Raw genomic sequence first — 20,345 nt, 5'->3', positions numbered from 1 at the left:
ATATCCTTCTTGTTTATATTGATATCTACTTGATATATTTTTGTGCACGTTAGAAAAATTACTTGATATGTTTATATTGATAAATGTTTAAGTAAATTTTATAAAAGACTTTTAGATGCAAAGAAATCACTCATGTTAAACAATACTCGATCCAATGTTTTACAAGGATGTTTTAGCTTAAAGCCAGATTCCTTAGTTGATTAGAAGTCACATTAAAATAAACAACAGATTTGGAGCTGGAGAGATTGCTGCTCAGTGGTTAGAGCACTGGATGTGCATCCAGAGGACGCGGCGTTGAGTCCCAGCACCACATGATGGCGCACAACCACATGTAACTCCAGTTCCAGGGGCTCCGATGCCCTCTCCCAACCTCTGCAGACACTGAACACACGAGCTGTTTATTCCTGCAGACAAAACGTGCTTATGGAATAAAAATAAACACAGTCTTTCAAAAGATACTTTAAAATTCTGTTTTGACAGACTAAAGGGAAAATGGATCCTCACCGTAATTTGCAGGCAGCATACCAAGGATTAAAGAAAAGGAATGGAGGAGGAATTACCAAAAGCTGGTTGGTAAAGTAAGAAAACCATTTTCTGGAGATGCAGCTTTGCGTGGAGTAGTGAGTTGGTCGTGCTTCCGTCCACTTTGGATACAAACACGCATGCATGTTGTCCGGTTCCTTGTGTTCCACATGGGAGGCCTGTTCATGTAGGTCTGCCTTCATTTCTTCAGTCATTTCCTAACTTGCATAAGTGTGAGTGTGTGTGTGTGTGTGTGTGAGAGTGTGTGTGTGTGTGAGTGTGTGTGTGATTGAGTGTGTGAATGTGTGAGTGTGTATGTGAGTGTGAGTATGTGAATGTGTGAATGTATGAGTGTGTGTGTGAGTGTGTGAATGTGTGAGTGTGTGTATGTGTGTGAGTGTGTGTGTGTGAATGTGTGAGTGTGTGTGAGAGTGTGTGTGTATGTGAATGTGTGTGAGTGTGTGTGAATGTGTGAGTGTGTGTGTATGTTTTGTGTGTGACTGTGTGTGTGTGATGCCTTTTTCTGGGAACTATACAGGAGTTAAAGTTGTTCAAGCTCTCAGGCTATAGAATGCTGGCTGGAAAAATGGAGTGTAATCCTGAATGTTGAGGTGTTGCTATATATCTGAATCTCTGCATTCAGAAGTCTGAGCTAGGAGTGGTCTAGACTGAGCCAGCATGGGCTATATAGTGAGAGTGTATTTATTCATGAGAACACCTTTGCTTGTCCTGCAGATCTGTGGCTGTGTGGCCTGCCTTTTACACTCCTCTCAAGTACAGATATGTTCCCTAAATCCAAGGGTGGGCAAGGGGGAAGAAGATGAGAGGCTCATGTCCAGCAAGCATCATTTTATGTCTACAGAGCTCATCTTGGGTTAGCAGAATGAAGAAGCATGCGCTCATCCTCCTCTGAATCCTAGACTTCCTATAAGGCTGGACTTGAATAATGGCATCTCCATGACGTCGATTTTGATTATCTCAACAGAGATCGAGGCTGAGCTCTCTCGCCCCAGACTAATACGTTACTTAATCCACTTAATTATACATTGGTCATGTACTGACTGTGTTTGACCACTGGATGTGCACTGACATACACAGCACATCACATGACTAGGAACTGATGATAGGGCAACTCAGTGGGCAAAGGTTAGTGAGTGGAGAGATGGCTCAGTAGTTAAGAGCACTGGCTGCTCCTACAGAGGACCCCAGTTCAGTTTCCAGCACCCACAAGTCCAGTCCCAGGCAAGCACACATATGCATAAAGATTTGTAAAAGGGGACAAAAATTCTAGCCTTCCGAAAAAATTTCATTCTAGTGGGAGGGTTTGGAAACTAATTGCATAAATAAGATCTGATGTGTTTATTTAGGTAGACCGATGTAGATGCCGGTATATGTTTATTTAGGTAGACGGATGTAGATGCCTGCATATGTTTATTTAGGTAGATGGATATAGATACCTGCATATGTTTATTTAGGTAGATGGATATAGATACTTATATATGTTTATTTAGGTAGACGAATATAGATACCTGCATATGTTTATTTAGGTAGACGAATATAGATACCTGTATATGTTTATTTAGGTAGACAGATGTAGATGCCTGCATATGTTTATTTAGGTAGATGGATATAGATACTTATATATGTTTATTTAGGTAGACGAATATAGATACCTGCATATGTTTATTTAGGTAGACGGATGTAGATGCCTGCATATGTTTATTTAGGTAGATGGATATAGATACTTATATATGTTTATTTAGGTAGACAGATATAGATGAACAGTTATATGATATAAAGGAGGGACATGAGGGCTTGTGCTCTGCAATTTGTTTGTTTGTTTTGCTTTTTGAGACTAAGAACATCTGTAGTACACAACACACACAGGAAGTAGAGGCGGAGGACAAGGCCAGGGGACCCAGGGAAAATTTAAGGGCAACAGTCACAAATAGTGGCCAGAAGTGGCTTCACTGAGAAGGTGACATTGAATCAAAACCCTCGCAGGGCAAACAATAACCCTGTGTAAACCTGAGATGCTAGCGGGTGGCAGCCAGGTTTTGGTCAAGCAGCTTTGGAAATAGTGAGCCCCGGTGTCTGTGAATCTTGTAAACCCAGTAATTCTACCTACATGCGCCCTGACGTCACACTCATATCATTATTCTCTTTATATATGCTGATTTAGTTAAGGTCAATACTTCCATTAAGACATCGGGCCTCAAGGAACAGGGCAGCGATAGACCCTTACCTTAGCTGAATCTGACACATTGTCCCAGTACGGAGATGGAAAGTCCACTTGCCCCATCAAGATCTGGTCAAAGAGCACCTCCTGGTCATCCCCACTTCTGTGCAGACAAACAAGAGAAACACGGCTGAATGCCTGCTCATCGAACAGCTGCGTTTGTGTGTGTATGTGTGTGTGTGTGTGTGTGTGTGTGTGTGTGTGTGTGTGTGCATCAGAGCCTCTTGTACCCTTAAAGATGCATAGTGGACTTTTTAAAAAAAGTCCCTGAACATGAGAGTATGAGACTATTTTGGTAAATTAACAAAGAATGAAGCTGAAGACTACGTGAGGTAGATTTATAGAAAGGATGCTAATTAGCACCCGTCGCGGATAAAGAATGGGAATCTCAAGTGGAGCTCTTGTGTTCCCGGCTGCTGCGGGCTCCGGGGTGTGAGAAGGGCAGATAGATTACTCAGAGAACAGAGACATGGTTTGCTGGTGAAGAATACAACTGCTGCCCATACCCACGGAATGGAGGGAAGCCACACAGCAGGATGTAAGTGATCACGCCAGCTGCCCAGATGTCCACCTTGAGGCCATATCTGAAGAAGAAGAAGAAAAAGAAGTGCAGTCATCAGCAAAGTCAACCAGGACAAATTATGCAGCTCAAATACATCACTCTTCTGCCACAAGTCTAACGAGACAAAAAAAAAAAAAAAAAAGGTTAAAAAAAATCTGACAACTAAGCTAAGACTCACTCCCCCTAACAGAGTGCTGTGCCGTAGTAGGGTGTGTTGTATGTACAACGCTGCCAAAGGCGGGAAGCACCCGACAGCCCTGCCTACTGTGATGTTCATGAGCCACAGCAATGACCAGCCTGTTCAGATAGCCCTAAGGGTGCAGCAGTGGTACTCCCGCCTTAGTGGCAGCCAACAGCTCTCTAGCTGGATTTAAGGCCTGATCAACAGGATGGAAATCATGCGAGGCCATCTATCTCCGAGAGAACCCATTACTGCCACTTAACTAAATCAGAACATTCCCTAATGCATTCTAATTGCGTGTCCTTATGTCTACCTCTCATCAAGGACACTTATTCTTGAGATGGAAACCGAAATCATTGCAAAAAACCCACAACCAGCCAAAATACACGGAACAACAGATCATGGGGTGACCAAACACTAATGGATTTTTACACAAATCTTGTACCCAAAGCTCAGGTAATATCATGAAAGAAGGGGAAGAAAGATTGTAAGAGCTAGAGGTCCAGGAAATCTGCCATGCGAGTCTCCTAGATTTTGATCAGGGGTTTCACCCATGTTGCCTCAACAATATGGCTGCCTAAACAAGATCTGGACACTGGGGAACAGATGTGTTGATTGGGAAGTGACAAATCTTATGGGGTTCCAGGTCTAGATGAAGAACCATAGGCAACTGAAAAATACTGAAATTTGAGAAGAGAATAAGTCTTCCAAAGGGATGGGTATCTTTTGGTGTGTGTGTGTGTGTGTGTGTGTGTGTGTGTGTGTGTGTGTGTGTAATAATAAAAACAAAATAGAGGACATAAATTACATAGGGGATGGGGGAATGAGAGGTACTGGAGGAAGGGGAAAGGAGGACATAATATATTTTGACTTTTAAAGGTTAAATAAAAATGATATCACCTAAAAATTATATTTACAAAAGGGAAACAAACCAACATTGTACTGAGAAGTTGGCTCAGCAGTTGAAAGCTCTGGATGCTTTGCGAAGGTTCCCAGCACCTACACAGCTGCTAACTCCCTTTCAATGGAAGACAGAGACTGACATTTGTTTCCTTCTGCACATACACCAGCAAAAATCCAGTGCAATCCTCAGAGGCTTGACGTGCTTTCCTTAGAGGAGCACTGGTTCTCTAAGGTGACTAAAATGGAGTCAGGGCAGAGAGCTAGCTGAGAAAAATGACCAAGGTGACTTTATTACAGGATACAACGGTGTCCAGTTCTTTTATTCTTAACAGTGATTTAATTACTGTTGCTATATGTTTATCCATTCATCTGGACATTTATTAGAAATGTTATGGTTAATAGCTTTTTACCTTTATCAGAGACCAAATGTAAGCTTTAAACAAAATGACGGTCATTGGCATTGGGAGACAGAGGAAATTTGCTGAACAGGTCAGAGAAAGGGAGGAAGAGAGAGAGAGGTTGATTCTGTTCAAGTGGGACAGCTCTTTAATGATTCATATTCTTTTGCAAGCTCTAACGTACAGGGGACCACTCACCCAGTCTCTGCAATGATTTCTGGAGCCACATATGTTGGGGTGCCACAGACTGTATACAGGGGGCCGTCGACAATTGTGGCTAGACCAAAGTCACCCAACTTGAGTGACTTACTACCATCCTGGTGCTCATACACCTAAAAGAAAAGTTAAAAAGCCTAAATGTCATAAAGCCAAGAGCACTATAGTTTACATTTGATGTAAATGAAGCCAGAAAGCCCAGACAATTATGCAAGGACAGCATCCAGGAGCATGTCCTGGTTTCATTGCAACACTAGATGCAATGAAGGAATGGCAAGTGGAAACGTGTTGGCAAATAGTGGGGTGTTTGTACAAGAGGATGTAGATGCTCACAAAAATGGTGATGTCAGGGCTGGGAGATGACTTGGTGGCCAAAGGTGCTTGCCACCAACCCTTATGGCATAAGCTTCATCCTAGGACCTATATATGGCAGAGACACACAAAAACACACACATGTGTGTGCACACACACACATATACAAACACGCACACACACACAATTAATGTAGAACAAATAAAAATGGAAATGTGGGGTCATATTTATTGAATTATACTTAGAAAGTGAAGGGCTTCAGGGTGGCTTGTACAACATGTCTATTAAAAATACCCATGAAGACCGAATTTGGAAATAACATAGGTGTTGGCATTTCTCCCTTTGCTTATCTGCATTTGATGTTTTCCCAAAAAGCATCTCAGAAAGTCTCTGGCTTCGAATCTACCAGCCATGAAAACAGTCACTTCATTTCCACACGTGAGACTATTTAAGCCACCCTTCAGCAACAGAACTAAACATCCACACGGATATTAAAATTCTTTATTTTTAGTGCCCTGCATTTCCAACAAGATCTATTTATATTTCTATTAATAATTAAAAGCATGCTAATGTTTCATGTCACCTGTGGCAATTTGGAAAGATTTATTGGGTGTAGAGTTAACACTCAGTCAGCTTTCCTTATTAAGGCAGTGAGTCTCCAGTCTTCTGTCCAAGAAACCAAACAAGCATTCTCATGACTCTTAGCTTCATTAATGCTAGACTGAGATTAACCCAAAAGGCTATGCCTTTAAAAGTGGCCCAAATAACTTCATTGATTCCAAAGGTCAAAAGGGCATGCAGAGTTCTGTAGGTACCCTTTCCTGAAATCAGTAAGATGAAGTCACAATACAACCCCGTTTTCAGATTGCAAGAAATCCTCCCAAGAAATGGCCAAGTTTTCCACATTCACCAAAATAATTTACCCAGCAAGTTGAGTCTTGCATGTCCCCGTTATCAGTCTGTGATCTTCTGTTACGGGCTGAAGCTGAATGGGCCTCTTGTACAGCAAGCCACATTTCCAAATATCTGGAGCACTGCTAGAGTGTGAATGCTACATCTTTCTGCTTTTGCATTCCACTGAAGCAATCGGGCAGATGTTTGGCCGCCAGCATCAGCAATGACCGATTGGAAATGACTGTTTGGCAGAGGCAGATCTACTTCTCTGGAGAGACTGGGTTTTTTTCTTCTTCTACTTTCTTTTCTTTTCTATTTTTTGTGGAATGTGGAAATGATTTGTCTACCTCTGTGTGCACTCATAGTGGACTTTTGTCTCTCGGGTTCTGTATCCTGATCAAGTTTGGGTTGCTCTTGGGTAGGCATCCGAAGTCTCAGACTTGCAGTTGCACTGTCAGGGCGAAAGCAACCATGTGTCCAGTTGTCCTCTGGGGTGGACACTGTTTTCTCTATTTAATGAAGCAACTGTGCAAATTTAAGTTAGCACTTGGAGACCCCAGCACGTGAAAGACTGTGGTATCCTCAACCTAAATGTTCTTAAGCCAGCTTAAACTTTATTGTGCCCACCATTCTGGTCATACAAACAATAAGCAAATGTTTTTCATGGAAGGAAATCTGATATGGGAATGTGGAGATTGGCTGTCTAGTTCATTTTTTTATATAAACCAGGGCTATTTACCTCCTGAATTCTGTTTTGATATCAATAACTTTTCTAAACTGCAAAATGCCCTCTTGCTTTTATGTTCTGTGGGGTCTAAGCATTCGCAATGTATACGTTGTGAAGCTGAGTATATTCTGATATCTTCAACCCGATTTATACAGGAAGCGTCCCACTCCTAAACACAGCATCTGTATCTCCTAACGTTATTCAAAAGTTTGACAAAACCAGATGTTAGAGGACCCAGTCACCAGAGGCCTGTTGTGGTTCTGAATATGACCCTGTGACTTCCTCATGGGAAGGGAGTTACTAATGATTGCCATTTTAATAGGAATTCTGTCTAACCACATATAAATTATATTTAATATGGATGAACAACATAGTCCAAGGTAAGGAAAACATAAGGACGAGGGTTCAGCCCTCAGCATGGCAAAAGGCCAACGGAAAATACAAAATGCTACATAAAATAACCGACACATCCTCTAAAATATTAACACTTCTCTAAATAACATTTAAAGATTGAAGCTAGAATTGTGCACTCCTTTTCTATTTTTTTTTAGTCACATACATGGGCAACACCCTTCCCAACTTTTTTTCAGTCTTTGAAAATTATGTAATAGAATTTTCACGAGTACAAAGAGACTCAAGTTATGGGAAGGCAGTTATATACAAAAGCGCTTAGAGACGAAGACCACGGCCATGTAACTGAAAACCTTTCCAGACACAAGTCCTCTGAAATCGTCTCAACAAAACGTTTTTGCAGATGAGCGAATATATGTTCGGGCCTCTAGTTTGGAGTTCTGTTTAACTTATTGTCTGGCAGAACAGGAAGCAAGGCTACTTTGGGGCTTTTCTCTGTCAACACTGTGGTTGAAGGCTCTCGTCCAATGGGAGCGCCCCTTTCTCACACGGCATACTGAGCCCTCTAACGCATGGGAGCGTCAGTGTTAACCGTGAGACATCCACCCTTATTTCTCATTGCAGATACTGAGGCCAGGCCTGTGAACCAGTGAGGACACATGCATATGTAATTAAAACTTTGTGTTTTCACCAAGGAAACTTTGACTATTTCCAGGTTACATCCCGTTTTACATGTACTTTATACTCATTGTAACTAGTAAGATCTTAATGCACACTATCAAACCTTTAAAAAAATCAAGTACTTACAAAAATGTATTCATAAAGTTTTATGCCAAAATGCTTTTAAAATCTGTACGTGTCTCTCTTTTTTTAAAAAAATAAAGTTGTAAGAAAAAAATCTTTGTGTTTTGTTTGTGTGTTTGTGGTGCACATACGTGTGTGCACCACATACATTCCTTGAACTATCTTTACACAATATTTTCAGGGCAGTTCTAAATTCATATGGAGTCAAGATTTTAATTAAATATTAGAAAGCAGGAAGGTTGCTCGCAAATTCTCTTTTTAGATGCTAAATCCCAGGGTTGGAGCAATGGCTCAGTCATCAAAAGCACTTTCTGCTTCCCCAGAGGACTCATGCGCAGTTCCTAACACACATATCTTGTGGCTCACAACTTATCACTCCCAGGGAGCTGACACCCTCTTCTGGCCCCCATGCCTCGTCCGAACACACATATTGAAAAATAAGATTTTTATGTTGCTCATGAGCTTCACAAGATAAAATACAAACTTATTAAAGAAACAACAAATCTCAGTTTTGCTTGGGCCATTCTTCCAATCTCGGCCATTTTCAGAACGGGTGTTAGTAGGCTGCAAGTACAGCCCTGACACCCCAACACACTGGTCCAGGTTCTGGTCGAGGAAGAGCATTTTGTCACTACTGTATGTTAAAGCCTCCATAAAACATGACCCACACGTTTAGTGGGAGCACATTAATTGTCAGTCAAGGAGTTCGCGACATGAGGTATAATTTAACGTTCATCCCAGGCCCCTTAAATGCCATAGCTGTTACCCCACATTTTAAACACCGAGGGGCTATTAAAAAGACGGGGATTAGTGCAAATTACCCAGCATGTAGTGCTCTTACTGTTTTAACTAAGCAATAAAACTGTGTAATTGTACAACACTAATTGAATACAGCTACACATAATTGTGGGCTGCCATATGTATCCTGTCACCAGAGAGACTGCCAGTGTTGTGTATGCCAGCCTTGTGATCATTGCAGATGGCCATAGTCAGAGAAGTTGTTCTCTTGGGTTTATTATACGGCCATAAAGACATCTCATGATTTGACAGACTAAATGTGTCAAATGACAGCGATTATGAAAAAGGTTTCAATTAGAAGCAGAGGGCATGCCCTATTAGGGATCAATAGACTGAAAGTTCAGCACATAGATTTGGGAGTGTTTGTTTTTAAAAATGGATTATATTTTTGTATCTTTTTGTGTCATATGAAGTTCTGTGCTGGCTATACCTTGTTGAACAGGAGATATTTATACATACGCTGACTTCCCTTGGATGGGAAGCTGAGATCATTTGAAAAAGTTTTTTTTTTTTTGAAAAAAATTTAATATATACTCATAAAACTGCAGCAGTGACCATAAAATATGAAAATTCTCAGATAACCTGAGCCTGGTCAAGTGGTTTCTGAGATTTTCTTACGGGGGAGGAAAAGCTGACTATTAAAACAGATGTGTTAGAATCCACACAGGTCTCAGAGTTGCTGCAAATCGAAGGCGAGTCCTGCTGAAATAGTGACCTATGAATCGTTAGTAACCACGGAAATAGTTTCGCAGAGCGGCTCAGTATAGAGCTAACAATGATTTCCCCCAATAGACTCGACAAAGTAGCATGAAATGGACAAAGCTGTGAGAAGGGGTCAGTTTACCTTTTATTATAAATGGAGTCACTTTAAAAAAAGAATAAGCCCCCAAAGCCATGGCACTGGGGTGGGAGGAATTAAAGCCCTCATAATGGTTCTTAAGAAATGGGCTGAATTTAAATCTTTAATCCTTAAGAAGTAAAGGAGAGCAACAGTGAAGTGGAAAATTATTTTGCAAAATATATTTTATGACCACAGTGTTATGTTAAACATCTTGGGGGGGGGGGGACTAATACAAATTAAAAAAAATATTTTCACGTGTCAAATATTTTAGAAACCACAAGTTAAGCAAAAATAATGAAGTTGATAAGAACTTGATACAGGCCAGGCAGCAGTAAGCAACAGGAGAGATTTCAATATTAAGAGAAATAAAATCTCTTGTTCAAGCATGTCACGGGTGATACCCGGGAAGAGAAAGATGTGAACGGAAACCCCAGGAAACCTGATTCTCACCCCCAGTTTAAAGTCATCATGAAGGTATCTAACACAGGGTCCATGCAGCTGCAGGGGCGCATTCCAGATCCGAGGAATAGGATTTATGCCCAAACCAAGGGAACCTAATATTACAGCAATTCTAAAAAATTTTCATCATGTTTTGGTCACACAATTAGTAGCTCATATGTCACTTGTGGAAAAAAATATTAGGAAAGTTAGATTACTATAAATGGACAAGAACTGAACACATCTAGAGACTTCACACACAGGAAGGACTGTTGGAACAGCATGGGTTGTAGACTTTCAGAACTTTCTTGCTTTTCTTCTACTTCTTAGGTGTGTTTCCTGGGGACCAAATACATTCCCCCTGGTGTCATTTTGTCTGTGACCTCTAGAGTGTCTGTCACTGTACTCATGGTTCCTAACAATGCTGCAAATCTCACATCTAAATGGATTTATCTGGAGATTGAGAGGCTCGGGTTTGAGACAGAGGGACATCCTTATCTCTTGAGTCTAGCGTTGTCTTGAATGAAAACCAAGGTCACAGAAAACAAATGGACCCTGACCGAGGATGAGCCATCTGTTGAGTACAGTGAGAGCATTGTGAAGCTGGGAAAGCATCTGGGCAGCTTCTGAGAGTTTGCTACCAAGAGGGTCAAATTCTCAGGAAGACTACTTTTATCTTCAGGGTACTACGGAGTTAGGAAGAAAAAAATAGTTTTAAGCATATACATTTAAAAAAATGAAAACAATCTGTTTACTTTATAGACTAATAAAAACATATATATATTTTTTTTTTTCAATAAAGACTAAATTTTGTGAGGTGGCATCTGTATGTAGTTTTTTAAAGACCCATTAGTTCTGGAAGAAACAGTAGGTGTGTTTCAGACTGATGTATTCTGTTGCCAAGGTATTTTGCCACCTGCTGGTCACCCCTAAGAACTTCATGCATTAGGTTCCTTTTCATTTAAAAAGGTATTGTTTTTTGTTTGGTTTTATTGCTTGACAATTTCATACATGTACACAATGTGTTTTAATCAAGCACACCTCCTGTTATCTCTCCTTAATTTTTTCCCTACCCAACCCCTACTTTCCCCTGCTAACTTCATGTGTTCTTTTCTGAAAACCTACCGAGTCCACTTACTGCTACTGATGTGTTTAGGGTAAAATCTACTAGTCCATTTGGCTTCCCAGGATCTCCATCCCCGAAAATAGCTGACTGCCTACTCCAGCAGTCACCAGCTGCCAAAAGCTCCCTAGGATGGTGTGAGATTGCATGGGCCCATTGTGCACTGGCTCGGCCAGGGACTTTGTGCATGGAGTCCCAGGCACTGTGTGTTCATGTGTGCAATGCCCTGTCATGTCAAACAAGTAGGTTTCATAGCTTTTGATTTTAAAATAGTCCTTTTAGTCGTAATCTGTTTTGTAGCGTATATGCATGCAGGAGTGAGGCTGGGGAATAACTGTACCTTCTCTGCCCTCAGACAGGTGGCTCCTCTGCGTAACCGAGGGGCTGAGAGACAGCCTGAGCCCCCCCCCCCCCGTCCTTTGCTTTTTAATGAAGCACTGCACATTCTCACGCTTGTCTCGCCCCCTCTGTCACCCATTTATTCGATTATTATGCTTTAGATTTGATAACAGGTAAAGGAAATCAACACATGAAGAACATGAAGGATAAATGTTAAAGTTGTTGACAAAATAAATCTATAAGTCGTGTTCTTCCCGGGCATCTATCAGTTCTCATGTGGCATGTAATAGAACCCACAGCAGTAGGGGAGGCCCTTCTCTGTAAAATACTTTGACCTTATCAAACACAGTTAAATCAGTCATCTGCACATCAGTATAGATCTTTAAATCTATGCTACATTTTAATATTTGTGTTGCGAGACTTAAAAGTAAAATGGGCCCAGAATTTTGTATAGCCAATGATGATACATAAAATAATCTGTATTTGATATATATATATATATATATATATATATATATATATATATATATATATATATATACTCACACACACACACACACACACACACACACACGTGTGTGTGTGTGTGTGTGTGTGAAAAGTTCTTGTGCTAACTAAAACCTCCCAATCTAACATTTAACCAGCAGAGGACTTGTTAACAATGTAACACTTTAGAAGGGTTTGGAGGTCTCTCAGTGAAAGAGTAAAGAAGAATGTGGAATGATGTGGGGAGCCGCCATTTCAAGATGGTGCTGGCCCCCTCACGGTTTGAGGTAAACAACTCCATATAAAGTAATGCTCTTGTCAGCTAAAGCGCTGCACCCTGGCATGTGCAGTACATAACCTATCTCCGGCCAATCCCGAGGCCTCTGGTGTCAGCAGACTGGTGACAACCAATCATGGCAAGCCCGTATGCGCTTCTCCCTATATAAGCAGACAGCTAGGGTAGTTCGGCCCCTCGCTTCCTGCTCTCCCCTTCAACCAAGAGGCTCCCACAATAAAGTGTGATCTGAGAAGAATCCTCTGGTGGTGGTCGTCTTTCCTCGCTGGTCGAGGAGCGCGCCACAACTAGTGCCAGAACCTGGGACCGTGCGAGGGGCTGAAGAGGATCCAGAACTCAACACGAGGGAGCGGCGACGTAGGGAGAAGAAAGCCCGATTTGGATCCCAGAACGTCTAACGCGTCGAGTGCTACCAGAACAAGAAGCTGTTCCACCTGCATCTGATGAGCCTGTCCTGCATGATGATTCAAGCGGAACCGAGATGGGAGATTCTGTCTGTGTTTCCAAAACCAATTTGCCTTAATGCAAAACTATTTCCTCCTTTGTTTGACACCATTAAAACCTTTGATGTACCGTACTTGCCCTTAGACACGGAGATAGCAGGGTTAGGGGATTATAAAACTCTTGCCTTATCAAGTAATTTTTGGCATGCTTTTGTGCAGAGGGACTGTGTTTCTGCTCTGGATGGTGTGCAAACTCCGTACTCAACAACAATGTGACAAAGTGGTCATAGCGCAAGCTCTTGCTGCACACAAAATGGGTACCTCTCCCCCTGTTTGGCTCAGTATGCTTTAGAAAAAGTGATGGGTCTGTGTCTGGACAGCCCCTGCACCCTGAGCCTTCGAGGCATTGCACCAGGATTGGGTGTCCTACACATAGGCAGCCCTTGCACCCTGCAGGGCTCGTTCCCATTGCACGCAGGAAGGTGCCTTACCCAAAATTATTGCTGATCATGGTCTTGAACCCTAAAGGTCCAACAAGAGCCTGATGGTTGATCGGCCATGTTTTATGTTTTATTTAAGAGAGAATGGGGAGATGTTGAGAGCCGTTTGTGCCGCACCCAAACATGGCGCCGGCTTCCTGCCCATGACTCAGCAAACAGAGCCCAAGAGACATAGTACGCATGTACCACAGCCATCATAGCCCGCTCTCGGGGCATGCTAATGAGTTACTGGAGGGTGCACCAATCAGGTAGTGACACAAGTCTCCTAGGCATATATAAGCAGTGCATTTTTCTTCCACGTGGTCCCCTGCTCAGAGTATTGTACAATAAAGGTTGTTCGCAGAAGAATCCTGTGGTTGCACGCCTTTTCCTGCCCGCAGGAAGTGGAGCGTGCCACAGAATGAGGCATCTGTATGTTTTTGTTACGTTTCCTTGTAGGGAGTAAATACATTCAAAAGTTTATACTAACTTTACTAATGACACTTTTCTAAAATAATTTCATAGATCTATGTTTTGTCACAAAACAGAAAAAAAAGAGAGGATCTGGGTGAAGAGTAAAACTTTAAGGTACCAACAAGGAAAGATGAAAATACGGCCTTTTCCTGTGTGCACTGGTATTGTGAGTGGCTTTAATTTTGTGGCTGCATTTAAAAGGGAAAGAAAAAGCAAAGGACCCTGTGGTGGTGTATCTCTTTGTCTTAATAAAATCCCTGTGAAGGAAGCTTGGAGAAATTAAAGAGCTTGTTCGAGTTTCCAAAATGAGACAGCACCACAGCAGACCCTGTAGCCTGAACGCTTTGCCGTGATGGGCTGATAGAATGGGCCCTTCCTGTCCCCATGGAAAGCTCAATAGCATTTCAAATCAAGAGGGATCGCATGGGTAATCAGAAATGTCATCTTCGTCTGGCTAAATGTGTTCTGTTTTTATATTTATTCTGTGATAGATCTACCCCTCACAAATGTACCAACTCACAAACACTAGGATAGGAAGTGAATCTTTTAGTTTCTTATGTAGATGTAAAACAAAAAAAAAAAAAAACTATTATAAATGGCTGCAATAGTTCCTTTATATACTTCAAATCAAATTAGAAAAAGGGGACTTGACTTTGTACAAGGAAATAAGAACAGATAGATTTGCATTCTTCTACATGCTGACCGCCAGTTGAACCAGCACCATTTATTGAAAAATGCTGTCTTTTTTCTACTGGATGGTTTTAGCTCCTTTGTCAAAGATCAAGTGACCATAGATGTGTGGGTTCATTTCTGGGTCTTCAATTCTATTCCATTTATCTACTTGCCTGTTTCTGTACCAATACTATACAGTTTTTTTTTTTTTTTTTTTTTTTTTGCTTGTTTTTTGTTTTTAATCAGGATTGCTCTGTAATACAGCTTGAGGTCAGGGATACTGATACCCCATGAATAGTTTTCACTGTCCTGGGTTTTTTATTATTCCAAATGAATTTGCAAATTGCTCTTTCCAACTCTATGAAGAATTGAGTTGGAAGTTTGATAAGGATTGCATTGAATCTGTAGATTTCTTTTGGCATATTATTTAAATGAAAAATGACAACTTTTAAAGTAAAAAAAGAAAAGAAAAGAAAAAGAGGAGAATATATATATATATATATACATATATACATACACACACATATATACATATATATATATATACTTTATGTTTCATTTAAAGTTAATAGCCTGTAAATTATAATCTTGAATAAAGAAGCACATGCTGTATAATCTTAGAAGGTAATTACAGAACTAGGCATGGTCTGCTGAGGCACTGGTAAGCAGTGGATGCCTCAAAGCTGTACATCAGAGGGAAATGAAGCCTTATTGTCCAGACACTGAGGCTTGGAGCACAGCAAAGTTACTAACAAAGACCCACTTGTAAGTCTATTCCCATGAGGCACTGCTACATGAAGCAGGATACACAAGTAATGGTGTAATGACTGGATGACAGAAAATTGCTGCAGTTCATGGAGGCAGCTATGCAGAAGAGAATGTTTAGGCTGCTGTAGAGACTTGGGATTTGAGGTGCAATTAAGTCAGACCTCTGCCATTTGACCTCAGTGGCGTGCATGAACTGGCAGCTACAAGATTACCAATGTAATTGCAATGAGCTAATTGTGTGCATATTTATTTTCTGAATGCCCGTCTTTGATGCTTGGATGTCAACTCCATGAAGGAATGTGTCTAGTTCCCTGACATGGGACATGGCCCACACTGGCTTTTGATTAGTTTCCCTCTAACTCAGAGTACACTGAAGTCTAGGAGCTTTGTGAGTCAGAACTCAGTTGAAATCTTGAGTTTGCTTATGTGTATATTATTAGATAACCTTGGGCAAGTAATTTAAATTCTAGGTACCCAATTTCTTGACCTATGACTTGGAGGAGTTACTCCATATGTTGGCTGAGGGTTTTAAACAAGATACTGAGTATTTTAAAAGGCCCCTCGTGGAAGTCTGAACATGTAAATGGTTCTCTACAGCGGCAGGTCTCGTCACCTTTTATTTTTGAAGTAGGAGGTAAAATAGTTTATTTTATTTTTGGGACAGGGTCTTACTATATTTTTCTGGCTGTCCTGGAACTCACAAAGTAGACCAGGCTGACCTCCAACCCACAGAGATCCATCCACCTGCCTCTGCCTCCCTAGTGCTGGCATTAAAGGTGTGTGCCATATGCTTGGCACTTATACCTTCTGATTCCTCCGACTGTAGTGTGCATTTCTCTATCCTGCCACCAGACAGCAATTTCTGATTTAGTAGATCTACATTAAGGACCAGAAATCTGGGTTTTAAATATGCCCAGAAAAGAAAAACAAAACAAAAAAAGAAAAGAAAAAAGGAAGAAAGGAAGGAAGGAAGAGAGAGAGAGAGAGAGAGAGAGAGAGAGAGAGGGAGGGAGGGAGGGAAGGAGGGAGGGAGAGAGGGAGAGAGAGAGAGAGAGAGAGAAGAGAGAGAGAGAGAGAGAGAGAGAGAGAGAGAGAGAGAGAGAGAGAGAGAGAGAGAGAGAGAGAGAGAGAGAGAGAGAGAGAGAGAGAGAGAGACCATTTTTGGCTGGGTGGGTGAGAAATAATTTTTATTTATAATTAAGTTTTTAGCCTGAAGAATCAATAAAATGTATGTTATGCCATGTTTCCCAGAACAGCTTCTCCTGCCTGGTTTCTGCTTCCATCTAGGCTACCTGTAAGGTATGGAAAGGACCCTCATTATTGGCATGGTGAACCCAGACAGGGAAATTATAAACAGCAAAGCAAGTAGGCATAAAGAAAAGAAAGACGCCAGGCGTTTAGGGTGTTTCTCTGCTTTGTTTGTCTTAGACATGGTCAAGTAGCCCAGGCTGGCCAAAGATGACACTCAACGTCTGATCATCTTGTTTTTCCTACCAGTCAAGTGCTGTTATTACTGGCTTGTGCCAAGAATCCCCAGTTTTATGCAGGGCTGGACCAGAACTCTTGACTTCATAAATGCTAGGCAGATGCTTTACCAACTGAGCCACGTGACAGCCACTAGCTATTTTCTAAGATCTGGTCTTTTCTGTGATTGCTTTTGTGCTGAGGTGATAACATCTACTTCTTCTGGTTCAGTTTGCTTTGGCTTTAGGCTGTATCATCAAGATGCAGAACTAGGACAGTAAAAGAAATACTGTTGGATGGGGACATGGCTCAGTAAGTAAAGAGCACAGCAGGCCCTTTACTTACTGGATCCTCAGTGCCTAAATTAAAGCTAGGAATAATCATACATGCCTGCAATCCCAGAACAGGGGAGGCAGAGATGGGTAAAAACCTGGGATTTGCTCCTGATAGCTCAGCTAGACTTGCTGAATTGGTAAGGTTGGGTTCTGGTTTCAGTGAGAGACTGTCACAAAAAGTAAGGTGGAATCTAGAAAGGAAGACACCAGATGTACCACTAGAGATGGACCTCAGGCTATTGTTCAAGCACACCCATGTCTGCTCGCACATGCAGATGTGCACATGAGCCCCTCCCCTCTAAACACAAGGGTCTCCATCTCTTACACTAGAAGAACACAAGTGCAGATGTGGGCATGATCCCAGTTACTACTGTGTCCTAGTCAGTCTTTGTTTCTCAGAACTTGGTTTCCATTCTTGTGTGTGAAATGGATTTGCTGAGAACTCTGATGCTCCTGAGGGTATTGTGAGCTAACAGAGATCACCTTGAAGAGAAACTGAGCACAGTGGAAATGAGCCCAAGAGGCAAACAGTTCAAAAGAAAGAAGAGTCAAGATGGCCAGGGACGGCTCTCCTCTTACCAGCAGGTTCTCCGGCTTGATGTCGCGGTGGACGATGTTCAGGCTGTGCAGGTATTTGATGGCGCTGGCCAGGTTGTACAGCATCCCACTGGCGTCTCGCTCCGTGTATTTGCTAGTGGAAGTGATGGCATCGAAAAGGTCCCCACCCTGAAAGAGAGCACGAGTGGGGTATTGACAGACTGACGGACAGGCTGCGGAGGGAGGGCGGGCGGGGGAGGGTCACTGACAAACCAGAAAGGACTTAAACAATGGATCAGAATTCGGGCTTTCTACGGGCTTTCTCAGCTACTGTCCTTCAAAAGACCAAAGACTCGGTGATTTCTCTCCTCAGTATGAAAGATACTGACATTTTCTCCTGGGCTTTAAAATGTGCAGAATAGTGGGACCTGACAGCAGACACGTGGTGCTCTCTACAGCCCCCTTTCCGGGTCCCCAGCTGAGAAGCGTCATGCGGGGACTCTGGTGACATGTGCTACCTGTCACACACCAACTGCTATCTAAGATGCAAGTTCATAGTCCTAAAACTCCCCCAGGTAATTCTGCATTCCCATCTTTAACAAAATGTTCTCATGCCTTGAAATTATAAAGACACGTGTGAAATGCACCCTCTCTCTTTGATTTGCTACATTTAGCTCTCTTGAAGTGGGTGTTGAGCTTTCTTATTCAATAATGTGTTTCTTTGTAAGAAATGGAAAATGGGGCTCACAACTTGTTCTAAAGACAAAAAAGACAAAAAAGACAGGGAGAAAGGGGAAGATGGCAGAGAATGCCAAAGACAGTCTTCTGGGTCTATTATTCCTCTGATCTTTTGTTTCCCTGTTTTTTTTAATAATAATTTATTACTACTTGATCAAGCAATGATTTGGTGCTGAACATTAAGTTGAATGTATCTGAAGTCCTTTAAGAGCTTGGATGTACTTTACTGAAATCATCTTTCCTGAATATTGACCAACCAACAGCTCAGCCCAGAGCCCAGATGAATTCCTATGTCTCTGCTAAAGTGACCAATTCAATTCTCCATTCAAAACACAGTCCTGCAGGCTGTCAGGTTTCAGGTTTCCCAAGCGGTACTGGCATCTCTGTCCCCCTGTACAATTTCCGCCCTGAAAACTCTCATTATTGGGCAAGCAATATTTCCTCCACAAACAAACGAAAACAGATGTTCTCTCCTCTTATTCCTGTTTTTCTCAAAGACAGGGGTGTTGCACAGGTATGGACTTTGTTTCTGTGCCACATGAGGATGTGGGATATTAGCTGTGCTCTACTGGGTCTCCTACTCTTAAGTACAGAGCAGGGCATGTATGTCTGTGTGTGAGAACATGCAAAGACCTGGTGCTGTCCTGGTCACATAGCCTCAGGCCTCAAGGCAATTCTTTCTGGCTCAGACATGACACCCACTCTCTTCCATAGTTGAGACATTATAGTTATACAGAGAGAATTCACGGAGGCTGCTCAGTGTGATGGTGACTTTGCTGTAGTCATCTGATCAACATATATTCGACAATCAGACTGAGATCTGTCACCAAATTCCTCTATTTCCCATTCCTAAATTTAACTTATTCTCACTTCCCCCACAAAATCAGCCTACAGGGAGCTGGCCAATAAAAATATGGGGATTAATCATGCTTTTAATAGTGCACAGCAGGGCAACAGGAAGGCTTTGAAGCTTTTGCTTTAAAAAGCAGTGCCATGGTGAAATTCTATTCTGCTAGAGAAAATATGTATTACAAGGTGATTAATAGTAATTTTCTAATAAAATGTGTCTATAAAAATTGGAACAAGTTAAATGACTTCTCTTTGATCAAATGATAGTTTAACATTTTTGACCACAACAACGTTGACAGGTTTGGTCATCCCCAGCTTCAAATATGACAGCAGTGTTTTTTCTTTGGAAAAAAAAGAAACAGAAACAAAAACAAAATCCACACCTTTACTAATTCCATTACAAGGTACAGTTCAGTCGGCACGTCCATCTCTTCAATGAGGAGAACAATGTTCGGATGCTTCACTCTCCTTAAGATGGAGACCTCATTCTGGATCATGTGCTCCTGTTCAGGGGAGACATCATTTTAATAGACACGGAATGTCTAAGGGACAAACTCAAGCTAGTACAATAGCCTGAAGATAGGAGAGCTATATCCTAGTGAAACATAAGTGTTCTGAAGACCCTAAGATAATTAAACTCAGGACCCACTATGACAACTAAAATTTCCTATAAAACAACAGAATGAATCTCAAATGACAAAAATAAGAGAAGACAGTAAAGCAAGCAAAGGGGAAACAATCCAATACACCCCTGCAGCATTTATCCCAGGAATAATCAAACCGATACACCCCTGCTGCATTTATCCCAGGAATAATCAAACCGATATATCCCTGCTGCATTTATCCCAGGAATAATCAAACCGGTACACCCCTGCTGCATTTATCCCAGGAATAATCAAACCGATATATCCCTGCTGCATTTATCCCAGGAATAATCAAACTGATACACCCCTGCTGCATTTATCCCAGGAATAATCAAACCGATACATCGCTGCTGCATTTATCCCAGGAATAATTAAACCGATACACCCCTGCTGCATTTATCCTAGGAATAGTTATAAAGTTATATATTCTTCTAAACTTATGACATTCTGTTCCATCAAAATGTGCCTCTTTGGACACACTGGGTTAAGAAACTACATTCTGTTTATCTACCC

General features: G+C 41.6%; 1 protein-coding gene across 6 annotated transcripts in view; it reads right to left on the bottom strand.

Annotated features, from left to right (window-relative positions):
• Window positions 1-20,345, bottom strand: part of DCLK1 (doublecortin like kinase 1) — a gene marked incomplete at both ends in the record, with an annotated part of 262,378 nt that overhangs the window by 25,566 nt on the left and 216,467 nt on the right. For 5 of the 6 annotated variants that reach the window (XM_080929185.1, XM_080929186.1, XM_080929188.1 and 2 more), the window contains 5 exons: window positions 2,768-2,864; window positions 3,268-3,345; window positions 5,004-5,137; window positions 17,644-17,790; window positions 19,572-19,691. In XM_080929185.1, coding sequence (XP_080785311.1) covers window positions 2,768-2,864; window positions 3,268-3,345; window positions 5,004-5,137; window positions 17,644-17,790; window positions 19,572-19,691 — 576 coding nt within the window. The remainder of the gene's footprint in view (window positions 1-2,767; window positions 2,865-3,267; window positions 3,346-5,003; window positions 5,138-17,643; window positions 17,791-19,571; window positions 19,692-20,345) is intronic. The other variant, XM_080929187.1, reaches the window with a different exon arrangement.

This window comes from Micromys minutus (genome assembly GCF_963924665.1).
Source record: "Micromys minutus genome assembly, chromosome: 15".
NCBI lineage: Eukaryota > Metazoa > Chordata > Mammalia > Rodentia > Muridae > Micromys > Micromys minutus.
Note: the sequence above shows the minus strand (reverse complement) of the source record. Positions and strands in the feature narration are given on the sequence as shown.